The following is a 19600-nucleotide window of genomic DNA, read 5'->3' on the forward strand; positions in this document are numbered from 1 at the left end:
AGCATTGAGCTGAAGCCCAAAACTGTGTGTTGCTGAGCAGCGTGCAGCCATCTGTTGACGCCCTCGTAATACTTCTTGAAAAACACAAAATAATAAACACAGTTTATCGTGGAGAGCCCTTGCACAAGCTGAATGGTAAACAGTTTCTGGTTGACAAACGCTTTGGCTGGTGGTTTTCTGGTCATTATTGTTATCGCATTTCTGAAGATTACAGAGAGCTTTCAGATGCGCGACGCGGTATAGATGGTTCTTCGACGTCTTCACTAGCACATTATGGTACAGTAGCCCTCCCAGCGAATAGATATTCTTGTAGAAGCCAAGATGCTACGGAGAGGGAGTGAAATTATGACTTTGGAGAGTTTAGGTGATTTCTTTTATTTTCTTTTCCCTTTCTATCCTTCTCCCTGAATAAGGGGAATTCACTCTACATTCGCTATCTTTCCTTCTCCATTTCTACTCTTTGTGACAATAACATGTCAGGCTTGGTACAGTTTCCTGTGGGCGTGCAACTGTGAGATTTAAATGGTTTGATTTGGTGTACACCGGCGAACTCAGATCTAGATTGATGAAGGAAATATGTCCGGGCGTCCATAAGGTCAAAGTTATGACATTCTCATCAATTCAATAAACAATTCCATATGCTTTTCGTCAACCCAACACTACACAAGAAACTGAGTCTTTCTACCACTGGCTATGTCAACTTTTCGTTCGCCAAGAATAGTTATACCGTCAGTCTCTTCACTAACAACCTGGAGTAAACACCATAAATATACTTTTCACTATAGTAGCCCAGAGAGCGCTCACCGAATTTTCAGTGTCTCTCTCAAATGAGTTATCTGAGTCTAAAAGCTCATAGTTAGTATATTTATTTTCCCAAGCGGGACTATTTGGCCCCTGGTTACCGAGGAAGTTCTCTTCATTAAATCCGGGTTCCGAGTAGTCGGACTCGAACTCCCATTCCGTTTGTCCCAGTATCTCAGGGTTAATTGTCTCTCCTATACTATTCAGATACATATCGGTATTCCAAGAAAATTGATAATCCATAATAAACTCTTCCACTTTTAGATTATTTTCGTCAATTGTAATACAATTTATAATCGGGACAGGACAGATCTTGCTTATACTTATATATATAAGACCAAGACTCCTTTCCCCAAATTTCGTTGGTAATACTAGAATTAAGACTCAGATATAAACTGCTAAGATTCGTGGTTGTGAAGGGTAGAAATATATATCAACTAACACCATAGATATATAGTATTTCTGATCTGATAGTACTATTTCTAAGAGGTCAAGAATTGCTTGGGAGTCTTGGATATCTTCATATAATCTGTAACTAGGGGCCAAGTTACTTTCCCTGAACCAAAATTTACATCTGACAGACTTTGGGGTTTCAAATTACTATCAATAAGATTTATCCTACTAAGAATATAGAGCAGCCCTTCTTGTGTGGCTAGATACCTCTTTAATAACTTCCATTTCCCTATATAGAATAGTAAATCCAGGGTTTACATTTAAGCAACATTTTCAGAAGGGTATACTGACTTCTCAGGTCACTGAATCGAGCTCAAGAAGAGATCGACTTCTTGAAGGGGTCTTCAATCACTGTCTTCTATACCTCGGGATCTTGTCCCTTACTAGGCAGCAGGATATGTAGCTACTACTGTACAGTACATTGCTCTATAGAGGCAATTTATCGGGGCGATTTCTTTTTCCAACTTTCGAAGAACATATGACCCCTCCCTCCTCCGCATAGTCCGCGGGCGGTTGATCCTCATTATCAACCAATTTTGAAACTCCCGCACTTAAAAAGTCTCAACCATCTCTCCGGATCCTGTCTCAGTCGCAAGATATAAGGCTCTTATTCCATGGAATCCTTCCTCGAGGGTAGTGTTTTGTTATCTTTATAATGAATATATATCGCGTTCGAACTGCCGTACAGAGTGCTTCAAATGCATCACAAGGCACTTGCTCCTGTGAAGTATTCTAATTTTGTTCATATATATAATGAAATGGAAACAAGACCCTTTAATTTTATCGAGAGGCTCTTCTACAGTAGATATCGTACATAGCTTTCGCAATCCATATAAAGATTAAAATTCGTGCTGCCTCATTGGCTATTGCTGCACATGTGGTTGAAGTCTTCCAGATAGCTGCGTTCTGGTCATCCATCAGGTTCTCAAGAATCTCTATATACTTTTGCTCATTCATCAAGCTCCTCGGTCAGTTCCTTGCACCTGTAAAGGATCCAGACCGATTCTTGAATCACATCCTGTCTTTCATTCAAAGTCTAAAGCTCACCAGCCTCGTTCACGCAAGATTTAAAAGTCTCGTAGAAGTTTAGTTATAACCTAGTAGTTAGATATAACTGATCCTATTAACCTAACCTAACCTGGCCAAACACCAGTCTAGACAGAAGGTTGATTCTTGCCTTTCTCTTATTGATCAAAAGCCTGGTTCTGACACTGTTTTCTTGTCAGGTCATTATCGCATCAATTAAATGCGGCTTGAATATTCGAAAAAAAAAATCAACTCACCATTTGATAATAAACACCTTTGTTACCAAGAAGCTGTAGATGGCTGCCCTTTTCCAACAGCTTTCCACCTTCACCAAGCACGAAGATTATGTCTGCATTTTGCACAGTGGCCAACCTGTGCGCAACTGCAATTATAGTCCTCCCTTTAGCTGCACGCTCAAGGGCCGCTTGAACCAGTCGTTCGCTCCTCAAGTCCAGAGAGCTAGTAGCCTCGTCGAGAAGGAGGACCCGGGGATCGCGAACTAATGCTCGGGCAATGGCGATACGCTGTTTCTGCCCGCCGGAGAGAGCAATACCACGGGATCCAATATCTGTGTTATAACCCTCGGGGATAGAGGCTATAAAGTCATAAATCAGTGCGTCGCGGCAGGCGGTATGAAGTTGATTGTCCGTCACGGTGCTCGGGTCCATTCCCAGAAGAATGTTGTCCCGAATTGTGCCTTCTGAGTGTTAGCATAGATACTAAAAGAGGAAAACTCAAGCAAGTGCTAATTTACCTTGGAAAAGGGTAGGCTCTTGTGACACTAGAGACAGATGTTTGCGATATGCGTAAAGGTTGACATCCGAAATATCTTTTCCGTTGAAGAGTACTTGACCCTCTTCTGGGTCGTAAAATCTCTCAAGCAAGGAAATTATGCTAGTCTTTCCACAGCCAGATGGACCAACCACGGCCGCAAATTGCCCTTTCCCGATGGTCATACACAGACCATTTAAAACTGGGGTATTTCGAGTGGGATATCTCAAACGAATGCCACGGAGCTCGATTCTAATACCACCGTCTTCTACAGGAACGCCATCCTTCTCGCATGGAGCTTTCAGGCTGGAATCCCTTGTATGAAGAACACGATTTGATGCACCAGCTGCCTGAGCCGCGTTAGGACCAAAGCTCAGGCTCTTCCCAAACCCCTCAGCAGCATTCATAATTGCCATCAAACACACAAAGAACGACATGTTACTAAGCTCACCTTGGGTAAGAAGGCGGCCGCCGTAGTAAAAGATAAGCGCCTGGCAGCCCAAATTGGTGCTTTCTGAGAACCCGAGAATGATGCTCACCCAGCGAGCCTTTTTGTATGCGGAAAGCATATGTGCATGGCACAATCTCTCAAAGCGATTAAAAATAGAGCTTTCAAGTGTTAGAGAAGTCACAGTCCTGAAAGCCCCAATTGCCTCAGAGGCAAATTGAGAACTTTCATCAAAGACCGCATCACTCATATTCTCGAATTCAACCTCGTATCGCATTCGAATATAACCTGAGAGCACACAAAGCGGTGCAACAGCACAGAGTGAGACTAGTGCAAGTTTCCAACTATACACCATAGACATGATGAGGCCCCCGATGATAGCGAAAATAGCGATGCACACTTGAGCGAGGTTCGTGCCCATCATCTCCTCGAGCTTCTGTGGGTCATCTCTAGCGCGGGCGACTAAAGTACCATGAGAGTGACCGGTTTCGTCGAAATATACAGCTCGCTGTTGAATGAGGGACTCGAAGTACTGCACCTGGTACTTTGCTCGGATAAACGACGAGACGTGACTGGAGCAAAGAAACGTTACGAGATAGGCAATACCAGCAGAGGCAGCAAAGACAGTCCACATGATGCCCATGAAATCCACCTCATACATGAGCTTAGAATGATCATCCTGCCACTTGAAAAGGCTAATCGACCTCGCATACATCCACGCATGCATAGGCTGTGCTGTTCCTGCTGCGGCTGAGACCAGAACGCCGAGACTCATCACGCCCCATTGACTCTTTGATTCGAAGAATAACTGGAGAAAGCTTCTAAAGATGCTGCGTCCTCTTAATCTTCTCTTATCGCGTGCATGGTGCTCTTCGCAATTCTTAGTCGTTTCCTTTGTCTGTTCTCGGCTGATGGTGCCAAAGTCTTCCGTCTCAAATGAATTCTGTGCTTCTCTTGGCGATTCGCCAAGAGAAAGGGCTTCTGAATGGACGAGACCAGAATAAAAACCACCGTCTATGGAGACAAGGCTCTTATGGCTACCCGATTCGATGACCTTCCCCTTTTTGAGAACCACAATACGATCTGCATTTTTGATCGTGGAGAGCCGATGGGCAATCACAATCGTCGTTCGATTTTGCGATGCTTTATCGAGAGCTGCCTGTACGAATCGTTCGCCACGGACATCAATGGCGCTGGTGGCTTCGTCCAAGATTAGAATATCAGGCTTCTTGACGATAGATCGAGCGATGGCAAGTCGTTGGCGTTGACCACCTGAGAGTCTAGCACCCCCTTCACCAACACATGTGTCGTAGCCCTAGAATGGATTAACATCTACGATTCTAAATAAGCCCAAGACCCGGCGTACATACCAATGGGAGTTTGTTGATGAAATCATCGGCAAAGGCCTCCTGGCAAGCTTCCATGACACGCTCCCTCTTTCGCTCATTGGGCTCTCCCTCCCAGGGTGTGTCGATCAAACCACGAGCAACATTCTCATAGATAGTGTCATTGAACAAAAACGGCTCTTGTTGTACAAGTCCAATTCGTGATCGCCACCACTTCACGTCGATATCGTCTAGCGAATAACCGCATGTTGTGATGGTACCTTGGAGCTCAACTGGATCTCCAACACTTTGCACCTTGGTTCCGTCAATTCCAGAATTATGGGCAGCATAATGATTCTTTGGAAGCTTCCGGCCTTCTTTGACATTTTGCTGCTTTGCCGTGTCATGCTGCTGTTTCAAAGTGTACCAACGCTCAATCAGGCCAGTTATGGTGCTTTTCCCGGAACCCGAGGGGCCAACAATAGCAGTCACCTTGCCAGCCTCAATGCGCAAGTCGAGTTGTTCAAGGACCTTGACATCGGCTCTGCTCGGGTACGCAAAAGTGACTTTATCGAACACAATGTCTTCTGTAGCAGAAACATCTGGCTCCTTGAGGATTCCTTTTCTGGGCACAGGGACGTCGATCACAGAAAAGAACTCGTGAGCGGCGATAGATGCCTTTCCCATTGCTTGTAGAGGCGAGAAGACTCGATCGAGGGAGAAGAAGATAGTCGCCAAGCACAGGAGAACCCTTGATTTCCATTAGCCTTTCTAGAAAATCCCACAGCAACCTGTTCTTCTTACACAGTAATGACTCCCACATTATCGACCCTGCCTTTGGTGAAAATAAGGGCCCCATACCAGAAGGCAAGAGCGACGGTCCCGAAGACACCGAAGAACTATTCCCATTAATCCCCATTTGACATTCCGGAGGCGGGGTCAGACATACTGTCAAGGAAAACTGGAGTGACGTGAACAAGTTTGTAGACTGTGCCTGCTGCTTGGCCTCTTGGATTAAAGACCCGTATTTGTCGACAACTTGCTGTTGTGCACCACACGCCATGATCACCTTGATACTCGCAAAGCATTCACTGGCAATACTGGCTGCTTGCTTTTCCATCTCCATCTGGCGAGTCTGGGCCCTGACATTTAGTGGGAATAAACTACCAGCAACCAGAACTACAGCACAAAAGCCTGCCAGTGTCACTAGCGAAAGCTCCCAGCTCCACACAAAAGCAACGACACAAGAACCGATAATAAGAGTTGTGTATTCGATAAAGATGGCGAGCTTTTCGGAAATACCACCTTGAAGCGTGTTGCTGCTGCTCGTGATAGTGCCAACGGCATGACCAGGTGGTAGAGAATCAAGAACATGCATACTCTGATCAAAGAGATGTACCAGATAATGCAATCGTATCGCAGCCGAGAGTCGAATACCAATCAGGCGGAAGGCAAATTTCTGGATCGAAGCGAGGCCAAACCGGGCAATAAACAGGGCAGTCACGAAGAGACTAGCGGAAGGAAGTGAGCGATGGAGACCTCCAAGGGCTCAGAATAGATAGCAGATACCATAGATGACTGAGAGTTTGCCGAGTGGTGGTCAGATCCGCACCCCAGTCCTCCGTCTCAACACCATTGAATTCCTCGACAAAGTTTCCTATGCGACTGTTAAGTTGGGAGATTGAAAGCATGAATAGAGTATTGACCAACCAAACAGAATAAACATCAACGGTTGTGTGACTCCGGAGCCCATGGCAGCCAAGATACCGGCCGTCAGAGCCAGAATATCCCACGACGTTGCATATGTGAAGATGCGCTGGAAACAAATGAGTGAATGTTTGATTTTCAAGAATTGGGAAAGGTTTCCAGACGATGTAATGGTTGAGAGTGGCAGCGCGTTCATCCGCATGTACAGAAGTCCTTTCGACGCTGATCTCGGATGATGAATTCACTGAAGTCTTGCCATATGAGTTCTTACATTCCCTGCTAATCATCATTACGTGAGCACTATGGCAATGTGCAACTTTTCCAAAACCACAGGTCACGAGGGAGAAGAACGAATAACGAAAAAGAAGCAAACAAAACGAAGCATGAGAGCATTGAGGAGCGCGAGTTTGAGGAGAAATGAATCATTTATGATTCTCATAGAGGACAAGGAGTGCCGGAGCGGGCAGCAAATAGACCCCCGGCCGAGCCGAGAAAAGCGAGGCCAAGACTTTCGATGTCGGCCTCGGAGATCTTTTTGCCCTCCGCTCCAGGCTCACGACATCTCCATATTGCACCCTCGAACAGCCAAAAGCGCCCAAGGAGTTGGACCGCAGATCTTCTAGTGCCGAAGGACCCCTCACGCGGAGATGTCCGGCACTCTACTCGACGAGAAGCCGCGCGCTTGCACCAACTGCTCACGGGCTAAGGCCAAATGCGCCCGGGTCGACGATGGCGTTGACATCTGCCAGCGGTTTGTATCCCGCGCAGCCACAAGGTGACCGGATGTGCTATTATGCTTATAATAGACAGGTGTCTCAAGAATAACTTGACGTGTTTCACGTCCGATTCTATGTCGACAAAACGGCGGGGCAAAGCGACGTAAGTTACTCCTAGTTGTCGGAGTGTGCCGGACACGGCATCGGCGATCTGAACACTCATCAAAAGGACTCTAGTCATGCAGTAGTGTTGGAGAAAAAGCTGGACGACATAATGGCTCTTTTGACGCGAGGGCGAGAGTGTACATGCTCTTCTGAGCGGCTAACCGAACGCCCTACAGACTCCAGCAAGGGCGATACCCCAACCACAATGCAAGCTTCATACCAAGACCAACCACTGGCCGCATCATCGAATCAATCGGCAGGAACTGGTGTCTATAACGGATCGATTGCCATCGTCCCCGGATTTGAAGTTTCGTTCTTGGAGGCGGACCAAATCCTTCAAGAATACATGACCACCATGGTTCCGGAGTTCCCTTTTGTTCCACTCTCCACCAGAAATTCATACAGCATGCTGAAACATAAACCGCTACTTCTGAAGACCATTTTATGGGTCTGCAGACCCCCGCCACCCGAGATTTCAGCTGTATTCGAAAGCTGGTTCCGACAACACGTTGCAAACGAGACTGTTGTTCTGATGAACAAGGACCTCGAGCTGGTTCAGGCTATCCTAGTATTTCTTACCTGGTACCAACAACCCAGTTTCGTCGTTTTCTCTTACGCGGTCAGTGAACTTGGTCAACTTACAATGCTACTTTTCAGGAATGACATCTATTTTTACGCCGCGACCAAAGACACAACCCTCGTTCAATTGGCGATCTGTTTGATAGATGATCTGAGACTGACGCAACTTCGGTCGAGAGAGAATCTGGCCTTCGAATCGATAGTCGAGGACGCAGCTCACATGCAGAACAATCTGCAACCTCAGCCAAAGCAAACCAAAGAGGACTGGCGGACCTTGCTGGGGGTCTATTATATAGCTTCTACGTGAGTCTGCCCCCAGTGCCATCTTCTCACTAATTAAATATCAATAACAACAACTATGATAGACTATGCAGCCTGCTTGGCAAACGATACAGATTAGAGTACATGGCGCACTTTGATGACTGCTGTAAGCAGCTGCAGCGTGACCAAGAATATCTGACAGACTCGTTGGTAAGCCTTGTGGGCATACGAAAAATCGGAATGAAGGTGAACGATTCCTTCTGGGAAATGATTGGTAACCCTAACAATCAACCGTCTGGAGGCGTTTACTCTATAGCAGTGGCTTCTATTCAGAATGAGTTGGATACATTCATGAATCAGCTACCAGCAAATCTGAAGTGGAACCGTATATGGTTCCCATTATGGAAACCTTAAATGGTACGACTGACCGTTCAAACCAGATCTTCTGCGGACGCACTATGCTTCGATTCGTATTCGCTTGTTCGAGCCCTTCAAATTCGGCGACAAAAGTGGAACGCTACAACTTACGCACCTGAGATCGCGAACGATCTGGGATTGTTTGCAGAGCACACACGAACTATACGACGCATTTCGCTTGGTACCAGTCGAGTCGTTTCCATCCCTCACTGTCATATCCATCCTGCACATTGCTCTCGCTATTATCAAAGCCTCTCGACTGCTATGTGTCGAGGACCGGGCGTGGGATCTGAATGCTGCACGGACGATGTATAACCTTCCGGGCATCCTTCAGCAGCTGAGCAAGGTGTTTGAAGATGCTAGCAGCGGTGGAAGTCCTCGAAGTAAGATGATTGTTCACGGGTTGCCCATATTTTCTGACTATGCGGAAGCATACCGAGGCATTGAACGCTTGTATCTCGACAGACTCAACGCTAATGTCGTTCTCTCGAGCCTGTTTTTGGTGAACCCGATGAATGCATCTGTTGAAGACAATGAGCTTGATTTCTGGAATCAACTGACTTGACAAATGGGCTCTTTCCTTCTTAAAAAAGTCCCGCTCGTTTGCCAAGATCCACCTACCGCGGTTTAAGTACAGGAGACTGGAGAGTACGGACCTCAAGTGTATCCCGCGCTAGTATCGATGCCTTAATTCCTTATACGGACTTAGATCCCTGACAGTACTTGCAAAGGTTGCACAGGAGGAGGGTTTGACGAACTACTGATTGGACTGAGTTTTGGTTGAGTGATTGAGAAAACATCAAGACAAAAGCAAAGAAATAATAAATTGGCAGCCCAACTTGTACTCCACTTAAACAGCCAGATTAAACACGAAGAACTAAATACATAATAGTAAATTATCTTTATATATCCAATCCTCTACAGAGAAGTGCTACACAATTGATAAGCCCCGAGGGATTTGAATACCATCCCCCCATATATAAGACCTCCTCCTATCACTGTATTGATGCACACCACAGACTTTCAGATACAAATCAAATAATATCTTCCCTGGAAAGGTTTCATACCCACCAATCCAGTGCAGCGAAGTAACCGTAGACCCCCATTCCGCAGATTACTGCGGAGGCCTTGCCAGTAAGATAGCTGTGATGGCCGAATATCTCCCGCCTATAAGGATTTAATATATAGACCTCAACAATAGAATCCCGACCCCAAAAAGGGCATCATAAATTGCGACTGACATATATGTATATGCGGCCGGATAAATAATGATGTCGGCTACGCCATCTTCCCGGGCCTGGTGGATTCGATTCCGAATATCAGCTTCCGAATTCGACTGGAAGCAAGAGGCGGATATGCCGTGCTGCAATACTCACACAGTTACAGCTAATTCCACTTAGCGAAGTGTTGTCGAGCCGTGAATATGTGGTTCACGGGTACCCAAAAGGTTGAGACTAGGACCGTTAACCAAAAGAATATTATGGGAAGGCATAGTTTACATTTAGTTTATTACTTCAGGCAATGTTTATCGAAAAAGGTTCACAGAGCACAATAGGATTTTCCCCAGCATATAGCAAAGGCCTTCGGCTTCACAAATTATAAGTATATCGCCTACCCATTTCACTAATAGGAATATCGGGTATCGGTGAACCTCAATTGTCATAGAAGTAATGAAATCCGGCCCAATATGATGGAGGTTTCAGCCTGAGATCTTTACCGATCCAGTAGATTCCATTTCCGAGAGGCCACCAAGGGTATTCTCTTATTCTATTAAGTTAAAGACTCTCCAGCCTTATTTACATAGATTTAGTCCAACCAACTGGTGGAATAGTTTCTGAAAGCACACTACAAAGATAATAAGATACTGGTATCTCTGCAGAGGGTTACCTTCCATTCATATTTATATAATACTAAGCCTATCACACATCTTCCTATATGATTAAATGCCTCGCTGTGCATACTCCGCCGGCGCTTAATCTCCAGGCTCGGCGACAGTCCGCGAGAAGAGCTCCAGCGACATCGATCCCTTATACCCTAACTCCTCAACGACAGCCCGAACTACGTCCTCAACAGACAGATAACCGCCTCGTGCCTCTATATATATAAAAGAAAAGACGCGTTTCGCGACCAGTTCATTAATGGCAGCTAACCATCAACATGGAACTCATGGCCCTTAACCAGTGGAGTTTCCATCCGTTGACCGTCGGCGATCTGCAGGTAATAAACCTTCGCAAGGTCAACCTTAGCGACAAGCTCCCTCAGGGACCGGGCGAGCTCGGCGTCCGCATTGGGGACTTGCCGGCCATCATCCGCGGATGCCGGGTCACCCCAAATGCGGCCCACAAGATTAAAGGTGTCGATGGCGAGGCCCAAATTAGGACGCTTTGCACGCTTAACCACATCCCAGGCCGCCTGCCATGTGTTGATCTTGGGGCTGAAGCACAGCGCCTCGTATGCGAACCGCACAGGGGGGGCCTGTGCAGCGCCGAGGTCAGCCAGGGCCCCAAGATCCGCGACAAGGGCGTTGCGATGAGCTTCCGTGTCCTCGATGAGCGAGCTCGCGGGCAGGAAGTTGGCGGAGACCTGGGCTATCGTAACACCGAATCAGTGGCATAAACGCATCCAAACGGGGGCATCTTCCTGTAGACGCCGTTGCTGCTCGGTGCGATCTAGCAGCCCGTCGTAGAAGAGGTAGGGCTGCAGGGTGAGGATAGTAATACCGAGATTCGCGCACTTGTCGCGGCATCGGTCTGCGCCTGCAAGAAGCTGATCGAGAGTCGGCTTGGAGTCGTCGATGAGACCTGCAATCTTTCGGCTCACGGCCTGGAGGTCATCAAAGAATAGTTCGACACCCTTAAACCCGGCTTGGGCAGCTTTCTCCATCTTGTATTCAAAGTCATGTATACCCGGGCGGCCCAGCGACAGGCTCAGAATAGCTGGCTGATAGTTCATTCCGGGCGATGTGCGACGTCTTTCTTCGCACAATTTCTGTCCTGCATATATATATATATATATATATATTTGATCCAGTTCCTTTTTCCAAATTTGCGGCTGCCGCAGGGGTGGTGTATGCGATGATAATAGTCATTCGCCGCCAATATTTTACTTATTGGCATTCAGTAGGATCGGCTAAAAGGGTTCCCGATGGTATAATCGGTCGGGTAGATTGCTGATTGTGGGGGGCAGCACTTTCTGCTGGCGATTGTCCTTATCTCCCTGTGGCCTCCCCGGAAGTTCTTTACCAAATTTTGATCCTCGGATGATTTGTGCATTGCTTGTTTTCTAGCTCTTACGGATCTGTCATTCTATATTATATTGTCTAAAACTAGCCGAAGTTCGGAGCGCCACCACCGCAGCAATGTCGGCCAACACGAAGCGGGATGATAACGGCATAGTCCCCGGTAGCCTCAGATGGGCCAGGCAGGCACTGTAAGGGCACTTGAAGATCCTGGTGCCCATAGCACCAGCAAGTCTAATTGACACCCGCGCCTTTCTAAGGCTATCCTCTCGAGGCGTCACCAAGTTGCCTCCAAGACGTTCTGAATGCACTCAGCGTGAGGACGCACGTGGACACTCTTCTGACATGGTGCGTGAACCTGGCGGACAGAACATAATAAAGTCTAGTTGTTTGCCTGTGCATGGCTGATGAGGTTGGCGTGCATTATGTCGATACTGTGGAAGCCGTAAATCCGCCGCTGCTTCTATATTTGGCCCCATCTACGAGACACGGTGGATATGGCAAATTTGCTTGTAAGCACCATCCATCCGCTTGAGAAGCGCGTCTATCCGAAAAAGACAAGATCCATTGATGAATGCAATCCTGTTGGCGTGTGATGAGTATTTTGCATCTTATCATAAACTCTCAATATGGACCAGAGCGGGTGCAGATCTCGGTTGGGCAGTCGGTATGTGGATGGTCCAAGAGGTCCGCGACAGGATTCTCGGTCATTTTACAGATTATTTCTTCGCGCGAGTCGAAGAGTCTGACCTGGCCCGGCAGGCCAGAAATGAGACGACCGATGAGGAGAATGACTATATAGCGGTGTCGGACGAGTGATTCTCGAAACACGCCGCGTATACCACGGCATACACGCAAAAGCCTCCAATGGTGTCCTTAGCGTTGACAGATAGCCCTGTTGGGTTTGCTGCTTGGTTATGGGACCTTAAAAATACCGGTAGTGATGGATATCCTTACAGCTACGAAGAGATTATTACGGACACCATGCTGTCGTGGATTCAGTCACCATATGGGAGTATTCAAGACTACCACCTGGTCTATACGGTCAGTAGGCCAATTCGGCTGATTTCGAGCCCAGCCACTATAACTAACCCCGACAAATTCTAGGCTGCCCTGTCGTTTCCCAAGTCGGATATGCCAACTGGGGTCACTCAATGGGGGAATATTCATGGGCCGTTTCCAGCCCTTGCCAAATTCAATTTAGCTGTGAGTCCCCTTACTACCCAATCGTCGTTATATCAACTGGCTAAATCATAGCCAGCCATTGGATTGGATTGAACGAACTACACATGTGGTCTACTTTAAATGATATGCGTTTGGTGGTCATTTTCCAGCTATCACTTGTCCTGATTTGTGGGTTGATGATGTGCGATCCTTCTTCTCTGCCTTATAATGCAAAATGAAGCGGATATAGAAGGCGATGGATCGGCTTTCGCCGCTGTAGCCATATGTCAAACTTGGTAATTTCAGGATTTCAAGCTAGAAAAATGAAGCTGATCAAATGGACACTAACATTCCCGAGACGGTCGCTCTAACTGACGCAATTCACCTAATTTAATACGGAGTGTGCGTAGTGAGGATGTAGCACAGGACGGAAAGTCAAATCATCTTTGCTCGACCCCAGGCGAGACGAGGGTGTGAAAGTCAGTCCGATTTCACGAACCAGTGTAAGAATGCTAACAATATTCGCTCGCCGTCTGATGCGCTCTAGAAGAAAGCGAGCAAGGGTGTAGCGAACCGGCCTGTGAAAGTGTTAGTTTTGAGGATCCGAAGGGTCAAGTCATACATCTCGCAGTTCCTCCATATCCTAACCAAAGCTGTAGCTTTTCCAAGTGTTGCACTCTTTGTACTATGCTCCGTCCACCGCTTCCCTTTTCTGGTTAATTGGATTTCCTTCTATTGCAGTAGCCTTGCAGGTGGAAAGTCCACCTGGCCATTAATACCAGGAGCATGACCCAAGACGCACCACTAAGGTATTTTGGAGCGCTCAAGGAATCATCGCCGTGTTGGATATGATTTTAGCGTACGGGCATAACAGAATCCGGCCCGAAGGAAGGCAGAGTTTCCGGATTTTCACATTCCCGAGTGCCGGCCGATGAATCTAACTGATACTAAACCATATTTGGATGCTTCATATATGATCGAGTCTCTGATTATATAGACAAAACGGATATAGCAATGGATTCAAACTTACTGGGGCGGGGTTGGCTGGTGCAGACAGTTGGGTCGATCTCAATTGACCCAGGTTCGGGGCGGTGTAGGTTTGCTTATCAAAACCCGACCCGATGCCAACACTAACAGTATATAATATAATATCTTCGTTTAGTACAACCCCTTTTTTTTTTTTTTTTTTAAAATCTGTTAAATACAGTTAATAGCTTTAGTTTCCGAGAAGAGATAGGAAAAGAATATAAGTATCTACAATCTATTGTTTCTTCTGTGTTTGCGGCGGTAGCAGATTGTCTATCCTATTCCTTATCCTCTCAACAAACTCAACAGACAGACGAACCAGTCAGGCGCTTACCGCCACCTATCCACTATCGCACTCTTCAAAAGCGTCGTGTACACTCCTCTGTATGTAAGCCCGATATCCACACGCCCTAACCGGCAGCTACGGCACTCAAGTAATAGTCGGCGGTGCTGCTACGTGCCTTCCGACCCCAAATCATCATGGGAATCACAAAGACCATAATGCCAAAGCACAAGCATCCCGCGCTGATGAACATATTCTGAACGCCAAGCCCAATCATCCACGGATTGATCGCGAACGATATACCTGTCGAGACTAGGTTGCGGATGAACGTAATGACGACGAGACCCTCGGCGACAAGCTTGGAATCCTCAGCGGCTGGGTTATAGGAAGACTAGGGAAGAGGGAAAGGAGGAAGGACAGTCAGGCATACCTCACGATAGGAATCTCCATAGTATGGGAGAATAATCGATGTTACGGATCCGATGCCGAAGCCCACAAATGAGGATCCAATTAATGGGACAATCCACGGTTGTTCCTAGACAGTCATTCTGTTAGCAAGGGCTTCCGATCTTCGCTCGGAGTATAATGGGCACGTACATTGGCAATGCTAATGCCGTAAAGGAAGAGACCGAGAGGGCAGACTACCAGTGGCACCAGAAGCATGTGCAATCTGAGCTCCGGGTCATACATTCCCGCTCGGCGCCGGGCCATGTACACGACATAGTAATCATTTAGAGGGCCCCCATAGATGGACCCTATAACGGCACCAACGAAGGGTGCAATGTTGATATTGCCCACACCCACCGAAGAGAAGTTGTAGGGGGGTTCCGCGAACAGGATCGGCTGTGTTGTAGCTAGGATGGCCACCCAGCACATCATGAATGAATATTCGATGCCGACAAAGGCCACTGCTGGGATGCGAAAGAAAAGCAGGAATGGGGTCCACATATGACGCCAGTATATTTTCAAGCTAAGGCTGTCAGTAGGCTCAAATGTAGTCATTCTTTCCAAGTATGTCTTCCGTGGTGGGATAGGCTCCTCCGCAGCCCTCTGCGGGATCGGGTCACAATGGGCCGGTCTTGCCTTTTCCTTGTCGAATTCAGGAGCTGCAGACTGCTTCCCCTCTGCTCCGAGTGCCACCGGGGGATCTTCACCGATATAGCAGTTCCCGGCAGGCCTTCCATATCTAGTCTCCTCGTACGCGAAGATAATCAAAAGCAGTACCAGTGAGTTGAGAATCGCGCACCACCACCATACCCAGCGCCATCCTTGACTATTGATGATATATCCGGCTGGAATGAGGCTTAAGTATGTCTAGAAGCATGGACTGTTAGTTTGAGAAGTGCTGGGGCTCGGAAGAAGAGAGGCTTACACCAACAACCACCATTGTTGAATAAATACCATTCATCGTTGCACGCTGGTGAACGAAGAAAAGATCCACGATCTGTTATCACGTCCCATATAAGCTCGGAACCAGAGATAGATTATTCCACAAGGCAAGCCATGCTTACAGTCATCTGAATGATAGTGTCGTTGACCGAGCCTGCAAGTCCCGCTATGGTCTGTAGCACGATATACTGAGCTCGGGTTTGGAAACTAGCTTGACCAATATTCGCCAGCACCATGATTAATGAAGCGAAAATATAGACGGGCTTTCGTCCTATTAAGTCCGCCGCAGGAATGAAAAAGATGCAGCCGATGGCCATGCCTGCCAATCCAGCGGCATAGCTGTCATTGAGATACTTCGATCCATAACCGAGCTCGTCTGTGAGGGAAGGCCAGGTCACTGTTCCGACGTCCAAGCTAGCGGTGTGTTAACAGAAGGAGGTCTTTCAGTGGGTAAAAGAACCATACGTTGCAAAGACCATCAAGGTGAACAGGCAAGCAATCGAAAAGTTGATCGCCTTCTGGTAAGTCGGCCAGTTCTATCCGATACTTCTCGTCAGCTCCGAATCAGACAGCTATACTGGGGCATAGATGAAGGTATTTCACGCCCGGGCAACTTACCAATGGCTCATTTGGATCGCTTGATGGTTGTGGCTGGAGAATAACATGGCCGTCGGCATCTTGTTCGACTCCGTCAAGATCTATGCGTCCTGCACGCCGTCACTGTCAGTCCCGGGGTGTGCATCTTGCGATAGGATCATCATGGGTATCTACCCTCTCCGAAATACACCGTCCCAGGTGGCGTCCGTGGCCTGTCCAGATCATCTCGTCGTATTTCGGATGACTCGGTCATCGAGACTCGCAATCAGCAGGTACGCTTGGCAAGATTCCAGTAGTTTCAGAGATGAACGATGAAAGGGAATATCAATGTTGAGACTGTAAAGCCAGAGATCCAAGAGATAGGAGTTTTTGACAACATTCGCCGTGGGAGTATCTATGTCTACAGGATGATTTTGAAACAGGGAGAGAAGTTGATAGCGAGCAGACAGTACGCGAGCCAGCCGTGATATATACGATCCATTAGTATCTGGTGTAGGAGAGGGGAGGGATGACGGCTATGATGAATGAGTAATGCAATATCCGATTCCAGATATTCGTATAGACGATCTAGTAAGTGATAAGCCTTCATTCAGAGGAGGTCGTATGGAAGCGAAGAAAAGGACATGCTGCGGGAGTTTGATATCCACAGGATTACCCGATCTGGCGAGAATCGCGCAAATTGATGCCATTGGCGTATTCTGTCCCAAATGTGGAGCTTCTCGGCCAGGTTGGCCAATCAGGTGGCCCCCGAGATGGTCCGTCGTCGTGGCGGAGGCAAAAGATTGAAAGATGGTTGAATCCGGACCGAACCTCCTGGCCCTTGTTGAATTTCTATGACCGCCCACTTCACCTTCTTGACAGGCTTGATACATGTACTGTTGGACTGATCCCTGCCTTGAACCCCGCAAAAACTCTTCTAGGGTAGGCTAAACCCCACAACCTAAGATCTCCCCACAGGACAGATAACCACTCGATGATAGTGTGTCATTGAATCAAAATGCTGATGCCTTATCAGATAGTGGATAAGCGACGGTAACACTTGACGTCTGTTCGTTGGGGAACTGATATCAATTCCCAAACATTGCCGCCACACCGTTCTCAGCAGCTTGAATTAGTGCTGCTGCTATTCGTAACCTGGCGGCCATAGGATACACATTCCTCTTTGGGTCAAGTGCTAAAAATAGTGCTTCGGGTTGACCAGGGCTTTATCGGTTGTAGGGTTGCCAAGTAGATTCCGAGTTCTCTTGGCCGTCACAGGAGGTATCTAGTCTCTCGGAACCACAAACATCAGGGCATCGTGCGTCAATTAGGGGATACCTTCCAGATCAAATGCTTCGATAGGCCCTAAGTCAACTGATATGGCACCGTTGGCAGAAGGCGTGTCTCGACTAGACTCGGGATTTGGTTCAAGCCCGTCGGAAATGACACCTCGAACGAAAAGCTACCGTCCACCTCGTCGACGACCGGCGCATCTGCGCACGAAGACTGGCTGTCTCACATGTGGGTCACCCCACCTCGCAGTCTCTGCTGGAAGTTTATAACCGTTCGACTAATAAACCTTTACAGGCAGGAAGAGGAAGAAGAAGTGCGACGAGACCCCCGGGACATGCTCCAATTGTGCCCGAAGATGGCTTTCCTGTGAATGGCCTACGAACCTACGTGAGAATCCAAAGCACACCAGACGTGAACACCCGTCGTCCACCAAAGCTCATTTAGAACATTCTCCTCAGCGGTCTACCAATGAATGGCATGCTAGCCGGCATGTATTTGTGGCAGACTATACGGCTGGCGCGTCGCCCTCTTGGGATACCGAGGGAGAAAGCGAGGGGTTTCCTTCTCCCAGGGAATCTAATACACCAAACAGCCAAAATGACTACATGATGACTCCTTATAGCAGCTCTCCATCTATTCTCAATTACACCTCCCCATTGATCTGTCTATCACCCGCCATAACCCCTGCCAGCGCTCCTTTGTTCGACTTTCTGAGGGCTGTCTTTCTGCCTCAGTTAATCCGACCAATGGCACATAATTCAGTCATTAAATGCGCCACAGGCGAATCGCTAATGCTAGCATTACACACTCCTTTCTACATGCATGCCCTTCTAGCATGCTGTGGTGCAGAAATACCGGTAGACGACATGTGCTCGCAGGTGCATTTTCAGAAGCTTGCTCGCATGCATTACGTCAAAGCCATTGCAGGACTACGTGAAAGCCTTGACAGCGGTATTGTCGATGCTGGGAACGCGGCAATCATTCGGACCTCACTTATTTTGTGCATCTATGAGGTGAGATTATGTATTGAGAGTTTGTTGAACATTACTAAGGAATAGTAACAGAGATCAAAACCACGCCTGTCAAGGGGCGTGGATGCCCATATACTTGGCCTCGCACAGTTGATCCAGCTCCATTTCCGACACAGGCAAACGACGCCTGAACTTCAATCGGAAGCAGAGATCAACACAGCCCGGGTGATATTAGAAGCTTTTATATTCCATGCGACAACGAGCATTCCGTTTCAGCAAACGAGGAGGCAGCCTGAACCTGTCGAAGCCGCCCTTTCACTAGCAGAGACCAGACTCCAAGAGATGTACAGGTGGAAGGTACCGGTTTACCCCGAGTCGCCTGTGCTCGGGGCGCCACCGAAGCTGTTTGTATATGCTCGAGAGATCGCACTAATGCATGAGCGATCCTCTGCCGAAGGCATCGATATCGCAAGATGCCACGAGTTACAACAGCTATTGAGTCAGTTCAGCCAAACTGGGGTTGAGGAGCTACATCCCTCGCCTGAGGGCGATCGGTTGGTCACAACTACACATACGCCGCTTCTCTTGGGTCCGAGACTCTATATTGTCGTTTCCAATATACTTCTGAAGCACATGATCAACAACAACTCCACCATAGCGGACGACTCTCTTCAAGAGTTAGTCTGCGAAGGTATGCGTTTGGTTAGCGAACTTGATCCATCGATAGACTATTATGCCGAGTACTACTGTTGGCCAATGGTAGTCCTGGGAACCTATACCACTGATAGCGCACACCGAAATTGTCTTGTGTCCCAGGCCATGGCCTTTTGGAAGGCGACAAGGAACGGGACGATGAGACGGTTGGTGGATATGCTGACGACCCTATGGCAGATATGAAACCATAGATGATACGACCAATACCTGTGTACGTTTTATTCAGACTTGTTGGCAATTAGATTAACCCCATCACTGGATGATATATAAAGTTAGA

At 47.6% G+C, this 19600-nt stretch overlaps 7 protein-coding genes across 7 annotated transcripts; 3 read left to right on the forward strand and 4 right to left on the reverse strand.

The window, feature by feature from the left end:
• Positions 1-2438: 2438 nt before the first annotated feature.
• On the reverse strand, positions 2439-6821 carry BDV38DRAFT_289525 (ABC transporter ATP-binding protein; the record flags this gene model as incomplete). Its single annotated transcript, XM_032061257.1, has 9 exons — positions 2439-2465; positions 2538-2977; positions 3035-4814; positions 4870-5575; positions 5629-5723; positions 5774-6335; positions 6394-6481; positions 6535-6640; positions 6696-6821. The coding sequence occupies 9 exons, from the start codon at positions 6819-6821 to the stop codon at positions 2439-2441; spliced, it is 3930 nt and encodes a 1309-aa protein (XP_031919666.1).
• Positions 6822-7178: 357 nt separating this feature from the next.
• BDV38DRAFT_276688 (Zn(II)2Cys6 transcription factor domain-containing protein) lies at positions 7179-9234 on the forward strand (the record flags this gene model as incomplete). Its single annotated transcript, XM_032058279.1, has 5 exons — positions 7179-7282; positions 7342-7410; positions 7485-8294; positions 8357-8637; positions 8693-9234. The coding sequence occupies 5 exons, from the start codon at positions 7179-7181 to the stop codon at positions 9232-9234; spliced, it is 1806 nt and encodes a 601-aa protein (XP_031919667.1).
• A 358-nt stretch (positions 9235-9592) lies between these two features.
• Positions 9593-10161, reverse strand: BDV38DRAFT_289526 (type II 3-dehydroquinate dehydratase; the record flags this gene model as incomplete). Its single annotated transcript, XM_032061258.1, has 3 exons — positions 9593-9836; positions 9866-10040; positions 10104-10161. The coding sequence occupies 3 exons, from the start codon at positions 10159-10161 to the stop codon at positions 9731-9733; spliced, it is 339 nt and encodes a 112-aa protein (XP_031919668.1). The 3' UTR covers positions 9593-9730.
• A 480-nt stretch (positions 10162-10641) lies between these two features.
• Positions 10642-11621, reverse strand: BDV38DRAFT_276689 (xylose isomerase-like protein; the record flags this gene model as incomplete). The annotated part of the gene is made up of 3 exons (XM_032058280.1): positions 10642-10763; positions 10820-11257; positions 11318-11621. 3 exons carry the CDS (start codon positions 11619-11621, stop codon positions 10642-10644), a joined length of 864 nt encoding a protein of 287 aa, XP_031919669.1.
• Positions 11622-12774: 1153 nt separating this feature from the next.
• On the forward strand, positions 12775-13216 carry BDV38DRAFT_276690 (uncharacterized protein; the record flags this gene model as incomplete). Its single annotated transcript, XM_032058281.1, has 3 exons — positions 12775-12951; positions 13015-13113; positions 13169-13216. The coding sequence occupies 3 exons, from the start codon at positions 12775-12777 to the stop codon at positions 13214-13216; spliced, it is 324 nt and encodes a 107-aa protein (XP_031919670.1).
• Positions 13217-14311: 1095 nt separating this feature from the next.
• BDV38DRAFT_231721 (major facilitator superfamily domain-containing protein) lies at positions 14312-16920 on the reverse strand. Its single transcript, XM_032052970.1, has 8 exons — positions 16541-16920; positions 16388-16476; positions 16235-16305; positions 15892-16183; positions 15753-15824; positions 14978-15694; positions 14811-14915; positions 14312-14738 (listed from the first exon to the last, which is right to left on the reverse strand). The coding sequence occupies exons 1-8, from the start codon at positions 16617-16619 to the stop codon at positions 14508-14510; spliced, it is 1656 nt and encodes a 551-aa protein (XP_031919671.1). The 5' UTR covers positions 16620-16920; the 3' UTR covers positions 14312-14507.
• Positions 16921-17555: 635 nt separating this feature from the next.
• On the forward strand, positions 17556-19598 carry BDV38DRAFT_885 (Zn(II)2Cys6 transcription factor). The gene is made up of 3 exons (XM_032064086.1): positions 17556-17866; positions 17933-18651; positions 18703-19598. The coding sequence occupies exons 1-3, from the start codon at positions 17725-17727 to the stop codon at positions 19504-19506; spliced, it is 1665 nt and encodes a 554-aa protein (XP_031919672.1). The 5' UTR covers positions 17556-17724; the 3' UTR covers positions 19507-19598.
• The last annotated feature ends 2 nt before the right edge of the window (positions 19599-19600 follow it).

Source organism: Aspergillus pseudotamarii, assembly GCF_009193445.1.
Source record: "Aspergillus pseudotamarii strain CBS 117625 unplaced genomic scaffold BDV38scaffold_1, whole genome shotgun sequence".
NCBI lineage: Eukaryota > Fungi > Ascomycota > Eurotiomycetes > Eurotiales > Aspergillaceae > Aspergillus > Aspergillus pseudotamarii.

Coding starts and splice junctions, on each gene's coding strand:
- BDV38DRAFT_231721 (XM_032052970.1), bottom strand. CDS start 16,619: ATGACCGAGTCATCCGAAATACGACGAGATGATCTGGACAGGCCACGG. Junction 15,825..15,891: donor ACACTATCATTCAGATGACT/GTAAGCATGGCT, acceptor ACGTGATAACAG/ATCGTGGATCTTTTCTTCGT. Junction 14,916..14,977: donor ACGGCATTAGCATTGCCAAT/GTACGTGCCCAT, acceptor ATGACTGTCTAG/GAACAACCGTGGATTGTCCC.
- BDV38DRAFT_885 (XM_032064086.1), top strand. CDS start 17,725: ATGGCACCGTTGGCAGAAGGCGTGTCTCGACTAGACTCGGGATTTGGT. Junction 17,867..17,932: donor GAAGACTGGCTGTCTCACAT/GTGGGTCACCCC, acceptor AAACCTTTACAG/GCAGGAAGAGGAAGAAGAAG. Junction 18,652..18,702: donor TTATTTTGTGCATCTATGAG/GTGAGATTATGT, acceptor GAATAGTAACAG/AGATCAAAACCACGCCTGTC.